General features: G+C 43.7%; 1 protein-coding gene across 5 annotated transcripts in view; it reads right to left on the bottom strand.

The window, feature by feature from the left end:
* Window positions 1-21,817, bottom strand: part of ABCC5 (ATP binding cassette subfamily C member 5) — a 39,065-nt gene extending 17,248 nt beyond the window's left edge. For 2 of the 5 annotated variants that reach the window (XM_048954287.1, XM_048954291.1), the window contains exons 1-10: window positions 21,686-21,817; window positions 20,736-20,910; window positions 9,051-9,208; window positions 8,555-8,710; window positions 8,053-8,200; window positions 3,260-3,493; window positions 2,974-3,147; window positions 2,351-2,498; window positions 2,033-2,181; window positions 1,316-1,423 (exon numbers count right to left, since the gene is read on the bottom strand). In XM_048954287.1, the coding sequence (XP_048810244.1) occupies window positions 1,316-1,423; window positions 2,033-2,181; window positions 2,351-2,498; window positions 2,974-3,147; window positions 3,260-3,493; window positions 8,053-8,200; window positions 8,555-8,710; window positions 9,051-9,208; window positions 20,736-20,864 (1,404 nt within the window). In that variant the 5' untranslated portion in view covers window positions 20,865-20,910; window positions 21,686-21,817. Of the gene's footprint in view, window positions 1-1,315; window positions 1,424-2,032; window positions 2,182-2,350; window positions 2,499-2,973; window positions 3,148-3,259; window positions 3,494-3,950; window positions 7,988-8,052; window positions 8,201-8,554; window positions 8,711-9,050; window positions 9,209-20,735; window positions 20,911-21,233; window positions 21,314-21,631 lie in introns of those variants that run through there. The other 3 variants (XM_048954288.1, XM_048954289.1, XM_048954290.1) reach the window with 3 other exon arrangements.
* Between the last annotated feature and the right edge of the window lie 835 nt (window positions 21,818-22,652).

Below are 22,652 nucleotides of genomic sequence, written 5' to 3'. Positions count from 1 at the left end.
TTTATCCTTCATCTCTTCTGCTGGGAGAATGTCATCGCTCACAAATTTAGCTGATCTATGCTTGGCTGCTTGACAGCAAGTCATTAAGTCCATTGCATCATGCCTTCCACCACATCCATCAGTACTTACAATCAACACAGATGAAAAAGATTTTTTTTACACAGTTTAGTTAAAAATGAAAATCATTTTATCTGATATGACTTCCGTTCTGAACTAAGAAGCCCTAGTGATTAGATTTCTCAACTGCCACACTTCTTTACTTTTGAGGCTGCTCTGCCCAAATCACACGTTATTAGAAAGCCCATACTACTTACAGAGCCACAACATCACTTACATTTCAACGTGCTATGACAGTATCCCTACCTTGTGTTACACTCCTTACACAAGTTAAGCTTCCTCTCTTCTCCTCTTCCCCCCAAAATTCCCTTCAGTACAACTCTACTTAGGAAAACTTGATTTGGGATAAATCAATTAGAAGATTAAACAACAAATGCTCAGAAGTAATGGGATCTCTCAGCCATTCTGTGGATTCCACTCTTTCATGACTATAATTTTCACAACTAAATTTGTTCCATGAATGCATTACACTATAAGCTGTATATCATCTTTTAATATTTTTGGAAGCCTGTATGGAAATTTCTGCAATGTGCAATATTACTGTGTCTACAAGAAGGCACAATAAAGGCTTGTCCTCTGAGCTCATACTGAACTACATGGTGCATTCACAGGGGTTGAAGGATGAGATCAGATTGTTTCTGTTATCTGGGTTTAATTTTCTGCCATAGATTTGTTTTAGTCAGGTCACAACTACATTTATTCCTATAATGGAACTGTTTTTTCAGTCACAATTTGCTCTGGAAATACAAAATCTGGTTTTCATGACTACAAATAAAACTCTAATCACTTGTGCAAAGCGTGCTGATGGACCACGTGACTCTTCCAAAAACAGTTTCACTACAGACAAGTTGCACTGCCTTTTCACATAGATGGCCTTAAAAGAGACTGCAAGAATTATTATCCTGTGAACCATCTATCTCCATATTCCATCTTTAATGGTGACCAACGTCAAAATCCTGAAATCATTAAATAAGTCTATTTTGCTTCCCACAACAGTACTGTCTCTAGGCTCTAATACCTCCTGACTGGGTTTCTATCCCTTCTGCAGAATAATAATAACCTGGAATGCTAAGTATACAGAAAAAAACTCCTCATATAGCAAAACAGCATTGCCTTCAAAGCGTTCTCTTAGCATCCATTGTACACATACAACACTCCACACTTCCAGTTAAAACTGCAAAGCTAAAGGCCTGCTTACCTTAAATCTGTCAACAGAAACAGATGCCTCAGATAGAGACTTCACTGAGAAAGGTGTTACTTTTAGAGCAAAAGTCATCGAATTAAAGACAGTGACCACTGTGAACGCCTGGAAACAAAACAAGTAAGAATCACATTTGGATGTAATGCACTCAACAAACAATTGCAACCCTCTAAAGGTTGCACTGCCATAGCATAAAGTTATAGCCATAGGAACGACCTGCAGACCACAAATAACCCTTTAAAGATTGAACATGCTCTGGAATGGTAGAGAACAGAGCTTTGTAACAAATCAAGACATCAACATTTGTAGGTCCACAGAACAAAGCAGATGGCAAAGTCTGCGTCGTTACTTGTGAAGAGCAATGTTCAAATTCTGTCTTAAGTCACAAGGGAGCAGATCTGTGCTGGTTGCATACAAGCACATTGTGAAATGGAAACACCCAGTCATCCCAAGGTTGTATCCAGATAGTGGAAAGGAGTGTTGATTCACACCCATCTTAACACCAGCACGAGGAAGGTCAGGGCTGAAACAGCATGGAACATTTTCTGTGCAAAATACAAGACTACATCTGCTGCTGCTGCATCCACCGGACGCTCACTTCTGTCGGCCACACTGGCACACAGCAGAGAACTGGCTGAAGAGAAATGGTTTCACAGAAAAGTTACGGTAGCAGTACAATAAGGAACTCAACACTGCAGTTAACTAACCACCTACCTGAGCTGCTGTAAGATCATAGCCAAGTATCATATGGACAGAAAAGGTCACCACGCTGGCAATGACTACAACTATGGGAGCCACTCCCACAGTGATGCTCTGGAAGTAGCCCGCACGCTCCAAGATTTTACGTTCTTCCTCACGAATTTCTAGAAATATAAATAGGGGAACTGAGTTTGGAGTATTTTTCAGAGGAGCACATACACAACATGCAAGTGTATATCACCACCTATGGTTCTATGCCAGGGTGATACACCGAGGTACTCAGCAATGGGACATCAGCACAACAGGACACGTTAATAAGTTGTGTGAACTCACTTTGAACATTCTGAGAAAATGGTTTGACCCAGGCATACATTTTAATGAACTTTATGTAATTAAGAACTTCGTTCATCTTCTGTACACGTTCATCTGTTGTTGATACACATTTTCTTCTGAAATAAGCAGTGAGGCGTGATACAAACATCTGAAACAAAAAGTAACATGGTACACTATTAGTAAAACTCAGAAAGAGGTTATTTGACAGCTGAGCAGAACTGGAAGCAGGAACAAGCGAGTGCACACTCCTCCAGGTGCAGCACTTCTCAACACCTTTCACTGAGCTCAACAGCGGTACGCTCTAGGCTGAAGCACGTAAAGTTCAGTCCCCATACACAAGATGTCCAACCTCTGCCTGAACACTGCAGTTTAATTTAGCTACAAATACTTACCTGGAAATCCAATCTATCAGCTTTCCTATTTTTGTGGTGTCTTTTTTTTTTTTTTTTCTATGATCTTGAGTTTCCTGTTTCCAAATTTCTGTTTCTCACATCATCTTTAGGAACACCTTCAGTAACACGCAGTGCCAAAAACAGCCTTAACTTCACACATTTCAACACTTTCTGTTCAGAACCACGCACATGTCCGGCCTGAATGAAGCAGATCTTAACTTTTCAACTTACCATTGCTGGGTAGAAAAGGATGAAGACGGCAGAGCCCAAGAAGCCAGTTGGGCCCAGAATAATTACATTGTAAACCATTCCTAAGATGGCCACGATAGGGCCCCCAGCCAACAAACTGCCAACTGCTGCAGCTTCAAACATCCTTTGGCCGTCATTGGAACACACATTAATGAGCTGAAAAACACACGTGACAGACGATGCGTGTTTCAGGCGCAGTCCATTCTCGAAGGAATACACTGCACTCCCCTTTCTGCCCAGCTGTGTCTCAAACGACACGGCAGCTCACCTCGCCAAGAGACTTCTCCTTGATGTTCTTCAGCTTGAGGATCTTCTTAAACGCCATGGTCAGGACAGCTCCTCGCAGTCTCACCCCCGTGCGGTAGTTCAAGGCCCACGTTAGCGCGAGGGACCAAGACCGCACTACTTCCGTCATAAAGATGCCAAAAACTAAAAACAAGCTGTACTGCAGGTTGGACTCACTCTGTTGGGTGTACTCCAAAAGATGTTTCACAACGAACGCCTACAGGAAGAAATGCAAGCTTGCGTGAACACCCCATCATCCCAGAGGACCACCAGGCAACAACTTTATGTTAAGTTAGAAATAAGTAGGCTACTTTGCTTTCACAAGAGCCATCTGAAATAGAAAGCGTCTTCTTTCGAGAACTAAAAGATGACAAACAAGGAGCACTGTAACACAGCCCTGCTGAGAGCCGAGTGCCGAGCCAAATTTATTAAGAGAGTTCAATTGGCACCACATTCCTTGCAGCACGCTTCTAATCCCGTGTCTTCTAACTTAACATAAATCTGTCAGTTAGCTGAAAGCAATGCATCGTCACATAGAGGAGTTTTAAAATATAGTCACTACTTATACATCTGAGCACATTAATAAAAACATTCCTTTACGTGACATTAAGACCTTTTTACTTTATCTTTGGTCTGCTTCAAACGTGCTTATTTGATAAAAAGGAACAATGTACCTACAGTTGTGGAGGGGAAGAGTGAGAAGGACATTTGCAAAACATTCCTGGAAATAAACATCAGCAGTTTAATCGTAAAGAAAAAAACAAGCAGAAAGCACAAGGTACGCAACGCCACAAATCATTGGGGCAGGGAAAATAAAAAAGGAAAAGAAAACAAATTAACCACTCAATCCCTCCCCGTACCCTTTCCCCCCCAAAACATGAACACTTTACCTCAGGAATCACATTGCAAATATGACCTGCAGAAAGAACGCAGCCCCCAGAACCACCAATTCCCACCTCGAGCTCTCTGTGGTCCAACGGCACAATGTAACATCATACAACTCACAGTCATCAGCAATATTAAATACTACTGACTGAGAAACAACAGGTTTTTATTTGAAATAAAGCATCATCTTAAACGGTAACATCTCACAAACACGGTACAACAGGTAGAGAATTGTATAAATATACAATCTGCACATACAAGGTAATTATGAAGGGTTAATATTTAACAGTTTTAGCCTCTAACATAAACTATAATTGAAACTATACACAATTATAAAATACAAGAACAGCACAGCGTGTTTTCATGAAGTCCAAAGGAAGTCAAATTTGCAGGTGCCAACAGGAGAGGCTTCCGAGGCTGCACAAATTCTGAAATCTGCTTTAAAATGTATGCTACTGTAAGGCTTCGTGGGTAACAAAATGAGCTTTCCTAGACAGCTTTTCAGCAAGATGCTTTAAGATACTGGTGCTTTTGATTTGCTACTACAGAGCAGAATTACCTTTGCCCACAATGGAAAGCAACCCAAAAAAATTTTAGACCAAAGAAAATATGTGAGAAGCCTTTTTCATCACAGTCCTTTGAAGTCCTCTTGACTAAATCACGTTTTGTAAATAAGAGTTCTGCATAGTTTTATAGTTTGAAGAGAGATGGAAAAAACAAAACCCCACTATTTCAGCAAAGGTATTGAAAGCTATAGCCCAGCACCAAATAACAGGGAAAAAATGGAGATCAAACTCATCTGTTCTGAGGAAAATAATTCTGCGTGTCAGAACCAAGGAAACATGCTGGAAATAATTTTGCTCTTTCGTTTTCACAGGTGTGAATTAAAGCCAGATGTCCATTGGTTTCTAGAATGGCAACTGAGAAAATTTACATATCGATCCCTGCACAAATGTGAGGAGCTCACATTCACAGACCTATCGCACTCCAACTTTCTCCTTACTCGGATTTAGTTTTACATCCACTGTTTGGACGACAACTGCATACAGTTGGTTTGCAGTTACTAAGAAGATTACTGACTTCTTTTTTTCCAGTATTCAATCCAACATATGCAACCGAGTCACTGAGCACTGGGGTGAAAATCCCCCTTTTCCTCACGAGCTGTAACTCAGCATGGTCGCAGACTGCAAGCCTTTTCTCGCACACCACAGCATTGCTGAAGGTCTCCAAGAGAGGATGTATAAAGATAGCAGATGTTTCCTGGGGTCTCATTCCTCCCAAAACTTTTTAGTGCATTTTTTTCAGCACTGTTTTATAGAATCAGCATCTCCCATGATGAAATAGAGACCAGACATTAAACCCCTTTTTTTTTTTTTTTTTTTTCCCCAGAAGAAAGAAAGAGGAAAGAGCAGATTAAAGAATTTTGAAAAGGGAAAGGAAAGAAGTCACACGGAATTCACATTTACATACAAGCACATACTACTTGAATTCAAGCTAATTTAATGAAAAGAATCCAGCACAAAGTTATTTACAAAACAAGAAAGCTGTAGTACAAACTTAAAACGATCTAATGGAAACAAGGAATTCCTGCGACTATTACTGTAGCAGATGCTACTAGCTGCTCGGCTGTCTAAGCATTCTCATTGAATAAACATTACCTTACCTTCGCTCTTGGCGTTGGCTCTGCCCAGCAGGACTGCCTCATCCTGACGCAGAAAACAGCCATCCTGAAAATTCTAAAGAACAGCTTCTGTCACTGGTCCCACTGCAGCGCGGCCATCCCACCGCAGCCGGCGGGCAGCGGGGCGGGCTGCAGCTGGAGCCAACTGGGAAACGGGAAACTTACCTCCACCAGCTTACCACTCCCCCCTCCAATAACTGACCAAACTGTCAAGCTGTACTCCACTAAGATGGCAAGTTTCCCCATCTCCCAGACAGGAAGAATAGCTCTGAACAGTTGCAAATGGGTGCAACGTTCAGACCCGGAGTTAAACTATGTTCGGTCATAAACAAAACTTCTCTGCTCCTTCATCTCAACGTGAAGTGCTGGCAGCTGATTAAATGGCAGCGAATGTTTCTGGGAGATAAAAGCATCTCACCCGTACTCATACATTGCGATGGTTATGACGAGGCAGTCTGACACGTGCAGCTATCTGAGCATCTTACAGATTTAGGTACTGTGTCGGATGAACGAAATAAAATAAAAGCGAGACCCTTGAAGGATCTGGTATCAGCTGAAGAAGACAGAGGCCTTTCTGGTTATAACCATCACAATGCTCATTAGCGAAGCCACAGCTGTTGGCTGGCATTTCAAGGTCACAGACACCCCAAGTTTTTGAAGTTTAATATGGTTGTTTAACTCCATTTTGCCAGTTTTCACCAATATATGAAGTCAAGTGCTTTTCCTGATCTCCCTTTTCACCTTCAGGTGACTGAAAGGGCATAACAACACCAGAAAGCACTAATGTACCAGAGGAGACAGCACAGGCATATCCATGAGGCATGCCACTAAAAAAAACAGGGAGGAGGGATGGTAAAGACTCATTTTTCATGCCAAATGTTAGAAGTAAGAGGATATTGCTCCTTATTCAGAGAAATGAATAAGGTTGTCTGCAAACAGGCAATGTCCCCAGATGATTTTAAATTATCCAAATTGAACATCAATTGCAGTCGCAGCTCCCAGCCTTGTCAAGTTGGTTTGTTTTTCCCTTTCCCTTCCCACTTTCATTCCACAGTTTGGCTGAGAGAAATTGAGATGACACTACAGAAATTAGGGAAAACCCTGCTGCAAGTTTGTTACTAAGCATAAAAGCAGCTGCAAAAGCCCTGCAGTGAAACAGTGACAGAAGCTCTTCTTGGGGAAAGCTAGTGCTGTGAAAATCTTAATCATGATATATTGTTAATTACCACAGTATGTTTGTACATTTTATAACTAACGTGAGACAAATTATTACCATGAAAACAAGACCACAGAAACATTTGTCATTCATTTTACATAAGAGAAGGCAAACTTTAAAAAGGGATAAAAAGCAGAAGAACATTTTGATAAGACATTAAAAGCTGGAAAACATTTTAAAAAAGACATTCCACCTAACAGTGCACCCAGGTGTACTTACCCCAGAAATGAACCTTCAGCTTACCAGCACACTGAAACGTGTACTACTAGCAGTAATACTGCTCCTACTCCTCAAGGGAAATGTGTAGAGAATAAATTTAGTCAAAATTTCAACTGCAAATCTGCACAGCACGTGCAACAAACAGGTGACAAAGATGTTGTGAATGCCAACTCCCATATGTTGTTATCTTCATTACGACCCATAACAACAAACTGCAGCAGCTCCTAGAGGCAATAATATACTCTAACATAAACTCTACACGAAACCTGTCTGACCAGACCTGCTTAATTATTTTTTAAGTAGTGCTCTAACAAAATTGCTTGGTTCCACTTCTCGAAGACTGTGCTATTAATGCCAATAATCTAAAATCAGTGTTTCATTGCAAGATAAATTTACAGAATTTCAAAACAAAAGGAAAAAGCAACACAACACAAAAGACCTGCACATAAGAATTTTATGCAAAGAGATCACGTGTCAGTTAAGGAATAACTTTAAACTACACTGAAAGAAAAAAAAGAGAACAAACAGGTGTGCATTTCCTCCAAGGTATCTAAAAGTCCCCTCCCTTTTCCAAGAACTTGGCCTCGGTATTCAGCAACTGATCCACAGCTGTAGGAAACCTATCTCGGATTATCGTAACGCTCCGGAATTTCACCCCGAAATTTCTAGCTAGTCCAAACATTTAAATGACTCCGCAATGAAACCTTCACATTTTGCACTTGGCCATGAGATGGAGCCCTCCGGGGTGGTTAAAGAAAGGATGGATATTACTTACTGGTCCACTGAAACCCGCGAGCTGCGTGATCATCAGACACACGATGGAGATGATGAGCCTGGTGCGGCAGAAAATCCACACAACCCTCCGCAGAGAAGCATCGTCGGGCCCGCTTTCTTTCAGCTCTTCCTGCCACAACCTCTCCAGCCTAATAGAAACAGGGGTCTTATGCTACCAACCTTTTGCCACGAAGGCAGGTTCAAGCTCACAGGTACTTCTTTGTGAAAACTCCAAATGCTTTCTAGCTCACACCAACAATAATTCAGTAATAATTTCAAGTTAAATAAATGCAGGGTATATTCTGTGAGGTACGGGGAAATCTCTGCATCTTGAGATACCTATAGTTAGAACAAACAGTCCTAAAGAGAGGGACAAAAAGCAATGCATCAATGCTTTCTATGCTTTCTTTTTTTTTGCCAGCACATTTTTCATCCAATGCCTGTAAACTTACAAAAAATGAAACAAACAAACAGAAAAAACAACACAGAGAAGATGTTTCTACCTTCTACAGTTGACATCTGAAGACTCATGCCTTGACAAAGACCATACATCATCCATGAACAACTCCCCTTTCTTGTATGCTCTGCGGGCCAAAGGAGTGAGCCAGGAGAAGGTCATGCAGGAGAAAAGCCCAGCATTATCAACAGGGTGCTGGTGTCTAAAAGAAAAAAATCAGAAACAAATGAAAAGGCTCTGGGCAACCTGATCCAGTCATGGATAGCCCTGTTCACTGCAGAGGAGCTGGACTAGATGACCTTTAAACGTCCCTTCCAACTCCAAGGATTCTATGATTCTACAAAAAGGAAGAAGAATTGTAAAGCCCTGAGAAAAACAGAGCCTCCTATTCAAAGCACTCAGAGTTCCAAACAGCCCATGCAGGTCACACTGGCTGAACGCAATGTAACATTCTCAGTACCAGACCCACAGCTGCAATCCCACTTTGTACAAGGTCTGAGAAGCAAATGCTGCATCAGCTCTCCTGCAGCCTCAGGACTTACTTGGAAGTGGTCCGTATGGGTTTCAGCGCATTCAGGCCATGGTGGTATTTGCCCTTGTGATGCTCTTCGTCCAGCATTCTCAGCTGGGAATGCACGGAGGTATCCAGTGGAAGCCCCTCTGCGCGAGCAGCTGCTTCCAAGGCATCCTGGCATTCAATCTGCTCTCACAAGAAAGACAGAAGAGTCAAAGCTGTGTTTGAAGTCCACAACTCCTGAATCCTGCAACTGTGCGCCTCTTTCTTCTATAGGTCACTGCAACATCCTCCAGTGCTACTAAAATGTCGTAGAGGACAGATTTGAAAGTCACAGGAGGCACATACATCTCAGATCTGCAATGGACTGCTGCATTCGTATAATAATTTAGCATCAGTCCGTGTCTGTGTATTCAAAGGATAAATGGAGAGATTAATCTTGAATACTGTCACAGGATCAGAAGTTTTAAGGAAAGGAAACATGATGAAAGAAATTGCAGAATCAGTTATTACATCAGTTCTCTGTAAATTCAAGGAACCAGTGACTGGCTTCTGCAGTGAGGTTAAGACATACATTCTTAATGAACTTGCCCCCTCTTAGTACAGTTTGGATATTTCTACCCTCAGAAAAGTCAGACTACTTTCAGACTCCTATTAAACTCTCCTCAAAAACACCTTAGGTTGGATCAACGAAAAAGACACATTATGCAGAATAGCACATACTTTATCACACGCCCCATTTTTTCTCATTCTCTCTGAACTAAAGGGAACAAAGATAGTAATTCTATCTGCTCCCAACCATGCTTCTCCACGGCTCAGCAACTTGATTAACAAGCACTTATAACACAAGATTTATCTCAGGAGAGTCTTCCCACAGCCTCAGAAAAATGCAGCCTTTAAAATCTAATCTTACAGGAGAAAGTAAGCAGCAGAGATATGGAGAAGTCAAAACTTTGCAGAGTTCAAACAAATATTTTGAAGTTACATGTGGCAAAAGTAGAAGATAAGCTTGCTATCTTCACTTGCAAAGGGCTCACTACTGGATCTGATGACTTAATGGACCATTTATTGCAGAGCCATGTTATCTGTGTGCTTTCTGGTTCTTTGAAATTTAGATATCCTGTGGACTCTGGTAGAAATCTTCCTGTGTGTCTTGCAAACACAGATACCAGAAAATTGTTACATTCAGGTTGGAAAGGACCTTTACAGACCAGCCAGTCCTCCCCCCAGCCCTCTGAAGGTACCACGTTTACCCTTATCTGGTGCCTTGCCAGGGCAGTTATTTTATTCCTTTGAAACTGCCTTGCAGCCTCCTAAAAACACAATACCCCCGAAGCCTTAAATGGCCATCATTAGCAAGCATTTGATTCCTAACCTTGTGTTACATGATTTGTGCTGGAAGTGCTACTCCTTTAAGTGAGCCTGACTGTATTATATTAACACCTAAGCATGTAACAAATTAACACAATTAGCTCCCATTCGCATGAAGGACGAGAACAGGAAATTGATAATGACAGCATAAATCTGCCCTTCGTTTATTTAACCAAGTGCTTAAATGCTGCCTAAGCGTGGTGTCAGCAGCCCATGGTCCCGGCCTCAAAAAGCAATCCAAATCTAGAGCTGTGATTACAAAAACAGACAACAGAATGAGAAAACAAAAGAATGTTACAACACCCCGACACATGGAATAATCCAAAATCCATAGTGCCCCACAATGAAAGGCTTCTCAATTCTTACCAAACTACCGACCCACCTCTTACCAAATCCACCCTAACCAGCATTAATATGGGATCTGCCACAGATGTCTTCAAGGACTCTGCAGCAGAGGAAAGTTCTGCACCAATACCTTCAATACTGCAGAGAAATTCACAGCCACTTTGCCACACCACCCATCTGCAAAAGCCCCAGGCAGCTCTGCCCAAGCATCCTATTTTGCTGACTGTATGCTACGTCGCAGCTATTTGTTTTTCACAGCACACAAGAAGGACCGATGAGTCCAAAACAAGGCTCCCAAAATCAAATACAGACTATTTGCCAGGATAAATGTAATGTTTTTCAGCACTTACACACAAGAACAGCTTTCAATAGGAAAGCACAGTTGCAAGACTGCATTTTTTTTTTAGTATTCTTAAATGCTCACTAAAAAATTAATTATTGAGCACTCACTCTGAAGCTGCTCAACAGAGCTGTCTCAGCAAAAGCAGGAAAAATAAACTAATAGAAGACCAGGGCACTGCCTGACAAAGGCCTGCAGAATCAGGTATATGAGAGGTCCATAAAGTCATGAGTGGCACAAAGAGAACTACAGAATGACCACAGAAGAGCCAGGACTCTTGGAGAAAGTAAAGCTTTCCACACAAGGCACGTGTATAAACGGACTACAAATGGGAGAACTGAACTCACAGAAGTACATCATGGCTCTCTAAATACACGACAACAGAGGGCAACAGAGAACTCTGCCCAATACCTTATTAACAGTTGGTGGTCTGCACATAAAATCCCTGAAAGCACAGGCAGCTTCTAACAGAAGAAATGGCTCTGTGCTTGGCATCTGATGAAGCCGTGCCACACCTGGGGGCATGCTAATACAATTCAACAGACAGTGAAGAAAATCAAATGAGGAACCCATTCAGCTTATAATCCCCCTGCTGCATGCTGCTGAGAACACTCTGGGGCAGCATCGCTACACACCTGCCCCCCTCTGACTGCATGCAAACGACAGGCAACAAAACCCTACCAGCAGATGTAATCATCATTTCCTTGTACAAGGTCAACAAACTGCTCACAGTGATGGGAAGCACACACAGTGATGCAAGGCTGAGCCAGAAATAGCAGCTTTTATAGACATATCCTCCTAAGCAGGGAACAAGGGCATTTATTTTGGCAGGGCTGATGAAGCAGGTGAAGAAAAAGGAGGCAGCTGTGCTGCAGATATGAAAAAAAAAACCCAGCAAGGTCACAGCCCTTCACACAGGCAATCTCACATTTAGCAGAGGCTGTGGCAATTTATTGGTTTGTCAATTGTAGCATCAGATGACGACAGCAAAACCAGACACGTTTAAAGGCCAGAGAAAGCAGATTTTCCACCCATTACTTTTCTTGCAGAAAGAACTGGATTTGTTTGCAGTCAACATGCAAATCAAATCCCACCAGTCAGACAATCACCATCTCATCTTCCGCAAGGCAGACCTTCCAGGGTTCAGATCACTACAGAGAAGGAAGAAAATCTCTTCTTTTACCTAGAGATCTTCTGGCAAACTAGAGACACAAAGTTTTATTCATTAGTGCTTGCAGCTGACACTGAATATTAAAGCTACTGTGGCTAATTTAACAGTACAGTTAAAATTGGTTTATTCAAGCAGTAAAGAACCAAGTTGGCAATACAGCAGAACAGCAACTCCCACCCCTCCTATTTACAAGGCAAAGCTCAGCAGGCCTCCTCACTCCTACATTCAAATTCCCAGTAAGATGAGGCAAGTGGGAAGCCAAGCACAGTGCAGCTCAGGACTAGGCCAGCACACCCAGAAGTGCTGAATCCAGTGATTACCAGCCCTGTTCAGTGATGCTTAGAACATTCTCTGTATTAGGACTCTGGGCTGAACAAAAGCTTCATATTTAAGAACCTGCATTAAAGGATCGTTGTTTCAAAGCAAGATTAGTCACTACTTTCCATGGGATTGGGAAGAATAGGGCCAATTGATCCCAGTTAGCTTAAGAACTGAAGTAAGAGCCTAGGAAGCAACACTCTGAAGCGTGTCCTTCCCAGCAGTTCTTCTGACTCTCTCCAAGCATATCACAGAATAACAGAATGGCTTGGGTTGGAAGGGATCACCCAGCCCCAACCCCCTGCCACACACAGGGATGCCACCCACAACACGAGGTTTTAACATCCCAGGGAGGAAAGCTCTACAAGGTTTTAATACACCACTTTTACAGGCTGCACAAGCCATTGCTGAAGTACTGTTGCTTTCATCACCAGAACTAAGAGCATTTGGAAGTGAGGTATTAGTGTCAGTGCGTGGGACTGCAAAACATTTGCTTTTGTCTGGTAAAGCAGCAAGTGCTCTTTTGACTTTGTATTCCATTACTGCAATTGCCCTCTTCTCCTTTCACTGGATCTGACGCAGTGTATGATCTACAGAATTAAGAGGATTTGCAGCATTAGATTCCCAGCCTACTCTAAGTATAATGCTATATAATACGCTGCCCGATGAGAACATGAGCTTTTCAAGACTAGTTTGGTGCATCATTCATCCATGGCATCTCCTGGGAGAAGAAACAGCAATAGGCAATGGGTGTGAGAAAAGAGCCACTGATCCTTCAGACATCTGCATGCACTGATCACACAGCACAGGCAGCAGCAGAATTCACACAGCACCAACAGGAGGGAGCCATCAGAGAGCTTCCAGTGCCTAGAAAGTCTAGTTACTGCTTCCAAGATTGCTGCAGTGAACCAAGGCAAGAAATGAGGGTCTCTATTCTTCTGCCTCCTGACAAGCAGAGGTCTCTGCCTGCTTCTCAGCTTCTGCCATAGGGAAGAACACCTCATAGCACTGGCCATATATCCACACCTAGAAGAGCAGCTGTGCTGTCTTTTCCTTAAGAAAACAAGAACTGTTATGTTCTGACTTCCTACAAAAGCATAGTGATTCAAGAGCTTAAAATCCAGTCATACACTCTAACACTGCAATGTGACATTATACAAGAGCTCCACAGTTGTGTTTGTTTTTTTTTAATGAGCAGAAGCTGCACTAGTACTTGAGTCAGGATTTCAAAGCCAGTCTTGAGCTTATAAATCCTCCAGTTAGAGCAGCAGTCTCTCAGTACCTAGACTATAGCCAAACAAGGTCATGGTAGGTATGGTTATGGTGAGTCTGAATAGTGAGTGTTTCCTTGCACAGAGCCCTAGCTGAGGACAAATACATCAGTTTATTCCAAGAACATTATTTATTTGACCTTGCCCTTGAATCCTCAATTAGCACTGAGGCAATACAGTCTAACCTCTGCCTTGGAAAACCCACTTATTTTAACAGTCCAGGAAATACATGGTTGATCATATGACATTCATTTCAGTTTTTTTTTAAACAGCAGCTGCTGTGTATGCATCTGATTAGCAGCTGTGCCCCTGTTTAGGTTTCTAGTGTACATGAATCCATGTGGTGTTTCACATTCAGAAGAGCACTCACGATCCTGTAAACAAATGACATGGGATCCACTTGGATCTGAGCCTGTGTATTTCTTACCCAGTACTGGAGCTGCATACATCAACAGCTGAGCAATAGCAGATCCTGTTGAAGGAAAAAATATTGATCTGCCTGAACTGTGAGTTGCTTTACAGAACTAGCACCTCAAGTGTGCTCTGAGCACAAAGCTGGGCAGCCAGCTTCTCAGTGAGCAACCACACCAGCACAACCTGAACATTTGGCTCCTGACTTGCTCAGCTGCTGAGATGTTCTTAGACTAATGTCTTCAGTCAGGACACACCTGAGCTGGGTCACAACAGAAGATACGCATGTATCAAGTCAGGAATAGTCATTGAGTCTTAAACTCAACATGCTGTGCAGTGAAACCAGCAGGGAATGACAGCACAAGCCCTGACACCAGGGCGCTTACCAGGCCTTATACAGCCTTTACTCTACAATCCTTTCTGTACCAATACATGCTTCCAAACTCAAGGGCACCCTGCTCAACTGGCAAATGAACCAGTAAGCTCAGAAATACCTCAGGGCTCCTAACATAAGTGACTCTGACATCCTTTATCTTAGTCTCAAATCAGACTGAAATACAGACTGCTTGTGAAACAAGCGTGCAGTCCAGACCTCAACTCGCCTTAACCCCAGGATATGAGCACTGACAACCACCTCAGTATCTGAAAGTACCAGAACTCCTCGCAGAAGAGGTTTGACTCATTTCAAGTTAGGTTCTCCAGGTCCATTAGATCATCCTGGCAACTCTCACAGATCCATATTAATGAGTCTCCATGACAGCCACAGGGCTATGCCTAGCACTCCACCACCATTTTAGAGACCTATTCACAGAATGTTTCCACACACCATGCTGCATTTGGTCAGATACCACATAAAATGCACTGTAGAACTCCAGTGTATGAGTTACTGATTCTCCATCACACCTTACTGACAGCATATACCCTAGACTCTCCATTTAAAACTTCACCCTTGCTGGGTTTACAGCTGTCCAGCACTTTTTGCAGGCACAGTCCACAAAACTCATCTATTCAAAGCTACCTACATTCCCTGCTACATCAGTTGCTCAGCTACAGCACTACTGAGAAGGCTGTATCAGGTCTGGTGCATCTCCTAGTTAGTCATTAGGAATCACTTTATCAGTGCCTCAGATCTCATTACACATCTGTATCTGTCTCAGGTTTATTGCTTTAAATGCTTTGTGGCAACATTAACTCAGCTTTATGACCTTCTACATAGTTATAATCTGAGAAAATAAGGCATCCAATACTGCACTGGTGTGGGGGCTGCTATTAACAGTTAAGAGATCTTCAAGTATACACAGTATAATGTCAGCTATTATAAGTTTCAGAAATAAGCACATCCAGATCTGCTCTGCTTTTATATGTGCCTACAGCCCAACACCAGTGACACGGACAAGTCCAACATTTTGCCAGCTTGATTCAGCAGTCAAATAGCTTCACCTTTTCATGCAGTGAACACTGGAACAGCCGAAGCTGCTGCAGTTTTAACTGCAACCTGTGAGTCAGTCATACAGCAGTGCCTTCTTGCGCAGAGACCATGAGAGCCTTCAGCCCACAGAAGCCAAATCAGGCAGCAATTCTTAGTTCTGTGTTTATTACATCATGAAAATATGAAGTCCTCCAGAAGATGTAGCCCTAGCTGTTGATTGTCCCTGCAACTGAAAGCTTACAATTAAGCTGCCCAGAAGGCCTTCTCCAAGCATGGAGAGCCAAGGCACAAGGACCCAGGCTACATTCACAGCCCTATTTCTGAACATGTTCAGAGCTGTTCAGACACTCCAGACATTGCAGAGGTTGAAAGTGAGAGATGATTTGACTATTGCACAGCCCAACAGTGATAAATCACTTCAAGGCTACTAGTGCTTGAAGGATTTACATCAACTCCAGCAAGTTCTGATCGCATTCTGCTGTCTGGAAAAAGCTATCAAGGACAAACCTGAAAAACAAGAGACCAAGATGAGGACAGGAACATTAGTAGGGTTTCTCCAAGTTAAAACTGCAATATGTTTTTTTCCTGCATGTTTCAAGAGTCTCTGCAGTACAACACTATTCAGTCCTATCAAATTTTGTTAGGAATTTGAACTTCAGGCTTGCCACAGATGCTCTAGATGAAGTTATTATGCCTCAACAGCAAAAGCTAATCCAGAACACAGTCAAATTCAGTATCAGCTTTGAGCACACGTTTTACATTAGTGTCCTAAGATTAACACAGACTAGAGTTTCAAGAATTGAGTTCTTAAGTACTGTGCTTCGTGAGAACATATTTCTCATCCTCTTCTGTTGCTCCAAATGTGATGGGTAGGGGAACAAAGTACTCACTTGCCTGCTATTCCATCAAAAACATGCACAGAAGCCTCCATTTGAAACTAGCTACTGCAAAACTACTCTCAGAAGAAATTATTTCCCTTCCTTATCTGTCATTTTATACTATATTTTATGGACACAATGAGGTCTCATCCTGCTCCTCAGGGCACACTACTTCTGTTAGAAGAGCTGCAATTATTTCAGATACAACAAAAGAGCACAAAAGTGTTTGGGAACAAGGAGTCCTAAAGGTATAAGAAGAAATCATTATGTGAAAGCATCCCTTGATTGCCATTCACTGGTAGGATAATAGCATCTTACAAGTGATGCCTACTGATTACAGTGCTAGGCAGCAAGCAAACCTAGAAGTTATCTTCATTCCAAAGAATGCCCCAAAGATAAAATAAACCCAATTAGTACGGTATTATGAATTGGGAACATGTAGTTAACACCCCATTTTATAAGCTACATTAAAGTCTCCAACAAAGACCTAAAAATCAACTGTTAAGAGCACACTGCAGATGCTTATTCAGGAATTAGAACTGGGTTTTTTGAATTTCAGTTCCAGAGTGCCTAACTATTTCAGAGGCCCACATTTCTATAGCAACATCCTCATTAAGCACCAGGAAATGGGAGATCTACTTATACTGCAGCATAATTTCAATTATTCCAGGAAGCCTGCTTGAAAAGCTCCTGCCTTTCAAAGAAGCGATCTTTACAGTTGTGACTGAACAGCAGTTGAGCTTCTAAGAAGTGAATTAGAAGTTCTCTTCCATTACAGTCATGAACACCCACTAATAGTCTTCCTTCAGCAGGAAACCTGAACACCACACGTGTCAAGACAGAAAGACCTTACATAAGTTGTCTTCAGCTTTATTAAGATAAAGAGCAAGATACACGAAGGGGCCTCAGCACCTTGGCTTGGTAGTCAAATCAGCCTTTCACCTACCAAAGTTTTTTCAGAGAATCAACACATCTTGTTCACTTGTAGTCAGGTCTGCACAGAAATGCTGCAATACAGGCAACAACAGGAAAGCAAAGTCATTTTATCCTTCTTGTACCCCATGAGAGGTGGTCACCTGCAGGGGCCATTAACCAGTGCTTCCTGAGCACGGCCCTGTGTCTACTTCACAGGGTATCATGCAGCTCTACCTCCTGCTATGAGACACATATGCAACATGTTAGTAAGAACTCTATCTTACGCACTATGATACTGCAAAGTAGCCCCAAACCTTCGCATCAGATTTTAAGGTAGTGGTGAAGTAACTGCCTTAGACTTCTTGCAGCATCAGCTTGTTATTGCTACACAAGTCAAGCTTATGGTTTGTCATCTTCAGGCCAAGGTAGTTAAAAAAAAAAAAAAGCCTACTCTAGAATTTCTACAAGTAAATTAAGAATATTAAGAGCTCTTTACATGGTGTGCTGGACTCAGCTGCCCCGATGACGGAGTTCCACCACAGCTTAAGCCCTCCATCTGCCCTGCTGTGGTCCTACCCCTCCTTCTCATCTGCTCTCCAGAGGGTTCTGAGAACAGCACGTAACCAACATGTGCCCAATAAGCCAGCTTAAGCTGACCCAGTCCCAGGCTCATAAGGGATCAAGGACTGGAGGACACCCATTTTCCCCCTGAAGCACTGGTTTGCTTAGTAAGAGCTACGCCACGTACATGTCCAACCCACTAGCTTTATGTGTGCTGCCCTCTTTTTTTAATGTCTCAAAATAAACAGAAGCTGTTACTTACTTACAATATACAGTTTATACAGACAATTCCTCTTCACTCAATGCAGCCCATGCAAGCCAAAGTGTCGGACACTGACAAGCTACAGCATGTACCCTTTGTTACACACCTGGGCTGACTGCACAGGCAGAGGTCAATCCTACAAAGAATTCAGTCTGCTTACCTTTGATAAGGAACTATGAAGCACCCTAAAAAGTGGTAAGGCTAAGAATGCAGGAACTAGAACTTATTTCAATGTGAAAGGAAGAAGCGTGGTGTGTGCTAATGCAAACATGTGATTTGGATGCTGTGTTACGACAACAGCTCCTCAGCCTTAACCTCAGTATTTTGCAAGTAAGCAGGATTTAGTCTCACTGACATTCAGCAACAAATTCAGCACTGTTTGTGTTTATTGATTATAAACATCCAAGCTACAAGCTAGCAGAAGAGAACAAAAGTTGCAGCTCAAAGTTAATTCAATACTTGACAACATCAAACCAACTAGCAAGTGAAGTAACAGACCCATTTGTAAGAACTTACATTAGTAAGATAACTATGTTCATTCTTCTACCCCAGAAAAAAAAGCTCCAGGTAAGAAATCAGCTATTTTCTTGCATTACTAATCACAAATGGTACAGAATCCTTGTTTTACAATCAGTTACCTGAAGCTGTCACCCTGCTATTATAGGCACCAAGTCTGTAGAGGTAAAAAAAAAAAAAAAAACTAACAAGACCACAGCAATCGAGTTAAGCTGATCAGAAGGACCTCCTAATCAGAAATGTTAATGCCACACTGTGCATGTATGTAGGACTTGCTCTTTCTCAACTCTCAAAAAATAAAAATGCTGATTTTATTTCACTCATCTTAAAAAAAAAAAACAACAAAAAAAAACAATTCAAACACATTTGCCAGCTCTCAGGATTCTGTCCGTAGAAGTTAAACCAGGAAACAATTAGCTGGTGCAGACCAACAGGGAGAAACACCACACAATTACTGCTTAACCCTCCTCCCCTGCCTGGGAAATAAAGCTGCCACCAACAGCATCACCGTTGTCATCATTAATTTGACAGAGCAGATTTGCTACTGGATGCTGCTCGCTGGATGGCAAGCCAATGACATTAACATAATGAGCGCAGTTAAGAAGCCGCGCTGTGACTCCAGAGGGCTCCCAGTTCTGCATCACTGCCTGCTTTAATGCAATCACTCCACCTTCCTCTGTACATCAGCAGCAAGAGTCTGCTGAGTCATAGAGCCTGTAGGGACACCGGGAGCTGCAGGGCCTGCGACGACAAACAGCCGCGCTCTGCTTTGCTGCAGAGCAAATCACTCCCATCTCAACAGCAGCAGTGCAGCACTACTAGCCTGCATTCAAAACACCTGCCCAAAAGCTTTAAGCCTGGACAAAATAAGGTAATTCTAGTCTGAAACAGACTGCATCTCAGTGTCCTGGACAGTGCAGCAAAATTTCAGCCTTTAAAAAAAAGCAATCTTCACAGTTCTTCCATACAAATACGTTAAGTCTTCCCATTTCCAACCCTTGCAGACTAGAACACTCACAGGTAGCCTGTATGAAACACCTAGAAACACATTCACAAACATCCTGTCCTTGTGAAAATCTACACATAGGTAACATTAACCTCAGCTTCAGTCATATATACATTAGCATTAGTGTTTTTTGAAAGGTTAGGAACAGTGTATGCAAGAAAATATTTCTATATTTAAACCAATTAATATCATTAATTTTCAAGTGTCATCAGTTAATTAGTTCCAGACCATATTTTCCACCAAAGTGGAGTTTTCATTTCAATGAAATGGACATCTGCCCTTCAGCACTGGGGTAGCAGGACATACACTCTCATCAAGCTCCACGCTACATGTTTAAAACACCAACATACAAGCTTTGAGCCGGTGGTTATTTCAAGACTCACTTCTCTATTTAAATTAGAAGTAATTATGACTGCACCACATTAAGTGTACAGATGCATAAGGAACAGTTTTCCATCTGGCTGGAAGTAAGTCATACTGAATAAGAAAGAACCATGTTATTAATGCTTGACATCTGCTTCAGAAAAGTAATCCTTGAGGAAAACATGCCATGATTAAGGTTTTCTCTTCCACTGCCAGCACTAAATGGTGCATGATTTAAGCTGAGCTCTTCACTGTTCTTACTTGGTTGTGATGACTCTCTCAAGTACAAAAGCTTGGATTCACATCAAGATCTCAATGCTAGAAAAAAAAGTTATTCTGTTTATAGTCAGTGACATTTAAGTTAAAAATGCTTACTAAGAACTCACATTTCTTATAAAGATAACTACAGTACTCCTTGAAATGACCTCTTCCACACAGAACATTCATCGACCTTCAAGGTAGTAAACCTATGGCAGAGCTGGCACAGCAGAAAGGTTGCTGCATGTCGTTTAATAAGCAAAGACAGCAAAACAAACAAGGAGGAAAATAAACCTACCTGGTGTTTAGCATGCTGAAACCTCGACCCCTCCTGCTCATCATGCTGCACTGAGTCAGCCCTCTCCCTCACACTCCTGTACCCAGGACTGGGTATGATGTATTCTTTTCCGATGTCGATGTCTTTCATCTTCTGTAAACGCCAGGGTTTACAGCTGTGTTTGCACCTCAGCAGTCTGGAAAGAATCAAATTCCACTTTGTTAGATGTCACACCCAGCACCTTAAAAATAGTTGAGGCAAAGTAATTAGAAGTAAAGAAAGCAACTGCAGAGCAGTTTTGTGACAATAAGGCTGCAATAACTGACTGTGAAGTCCCATAATCCCAGCTTCTTCTGAACTAGTTCAAACAAACCCTGAGGTGCCTATAAATGGCACAGAGGCTCTCAGTGCACTGGAATACAGTCACAGCCCCCCCTGAGAACTACCATTATGCGGTCTGACAGGTTAAATAACGGCAGCGTGGTGTTAAAACCTTCAGAAACTATGCTCAGCTCAAACCTGCCCTGAAGTCCTTCATTAACGCCGATAATGGCTCAAACCCCACAGCGCACAGCACCAAGTCCAGAATAACGCATCCCCCTGCAGACACATATTGCACACTAAGATGAGTCATCCTACGCATTCTGCAGAATACACTCCTTCCCTATAAAACCACTTGCTCGCTCCAGAGGCCTGAGCCACCATTATGCACAGGACCACCCCTGAGCGCTGCCTCACTACGGGCCCCAGTGCGAGGCCGAAGAGGATCGAAGTCCCACACCAACCAACCGCCCCTCCCCGCAGCGCCGCGCTCAGCCCCCGCCACGGGCACGGCCCGCACTGCGGGCGCCGCGGTTCCCCTCACAGGGACGAGGGGCCCGACCCCCTCCTCGCAGGGCAGGGAGCGGCCCCCTCACCCGCACCGAGCGCTCCGTCCCGCCGCCGGCAACGAGCGGGGCGGCCCCGCTCACCTCCACCCGCCGACTGCCCCCACTGCGGCTTTTCCACTCAGCAGCCGCGCAGCCAAACAACATCCCTTATAGCGGTTCCGGCGCCCCCACGGCGCACGCGCGGAGAGAAGGGCGGGGCCGCGGCGGCCGCTCCCGCGCGGCGCCTCACGGGAAATGTAGTCCTCCCCTCGCGCGCTTCTGCCAGGTGCGCCGCGCGCTACGAACTACATTTCCCAGAATCCCTCGAGAGTACGACGGCCGTCTCGCTCCCCCCTTCCCGCGCCCCGCCCTGGTCCTGCCGCAGCGTGGGGGGTCTGGAACGTTCGCCGCGGGCCGGGGAGAGCGCGCGTGGGGGGCGCGCGCAGCGGGGCTGCAGCGGGCGCGGTGCGATGCGAGGCGGGGCGATGCAGGGCGGCACGGCGCATCCCGCACCATGCCGAGCCCGGTGCCACTGAACGGCCGTGCCTCGCTCTTGGCTTTGTCAGAGGCTGCTGGTTCGGGGGTGATTTACAGCCTTTCAGCTGCGCGAAGGGAAAGTTCCCCGCCGAAAGGCTGTAAATCAACCCCCCCCCCCCCCCGCAGCAGCAGTGGCGGCGGCGTTGGCTGTGCGCTCACACCCCCTGTCCTCGTGTGACACCGCCCCGCCTGCAGTCGCGTTTCTCCGCTCGGCCGAAAGGCTTTATGTAACCGCGCCCGGGGCTCGGCCCCTCCTCACGAGCGGTGCTTTTCCACTCCCACCGCTCGGAGCTCGCAGAAATGAGTCGGACGGAGGCGTCCCGTGCTGCGGAGCGCTGGTTCGATCTCTCAGGGCCGTATTTCCCGAGAGCTGCCCAACGCTCCAGCGGCCATTGAGGGTGCGATGCCGGGCGGCCGCAGGCTGTGTGCTGTCCCCGCTCCGTGCCCGCCGTCCCCCAGCGATTGCAGGACAGCGGTGAGCTGGGTTTGTCTCCTGGAAAGCACAGTCCAGCTTCCTGCAAACAAAGGCGTG

The sequence above is a fragment of the Lagopus muta genome, chromosome 9 (genome assembly GCF_023343835.1).
Source record: "Lagopus muta isolate bLagMut1 chromosome 9, bLagMut1 primary, whole genome shotgun sequence".
In the NCBI taxonomy this organism is placed as follows: domain Eukaryota; kingdom Metazoa; phylum Chordata; class Aves; order Galliformes; family Phasianidae; genus Lagopus; species Lagopus muta.
This window is presented reverse-complemented; position numbering and strand designations above follow the sequence as displayed.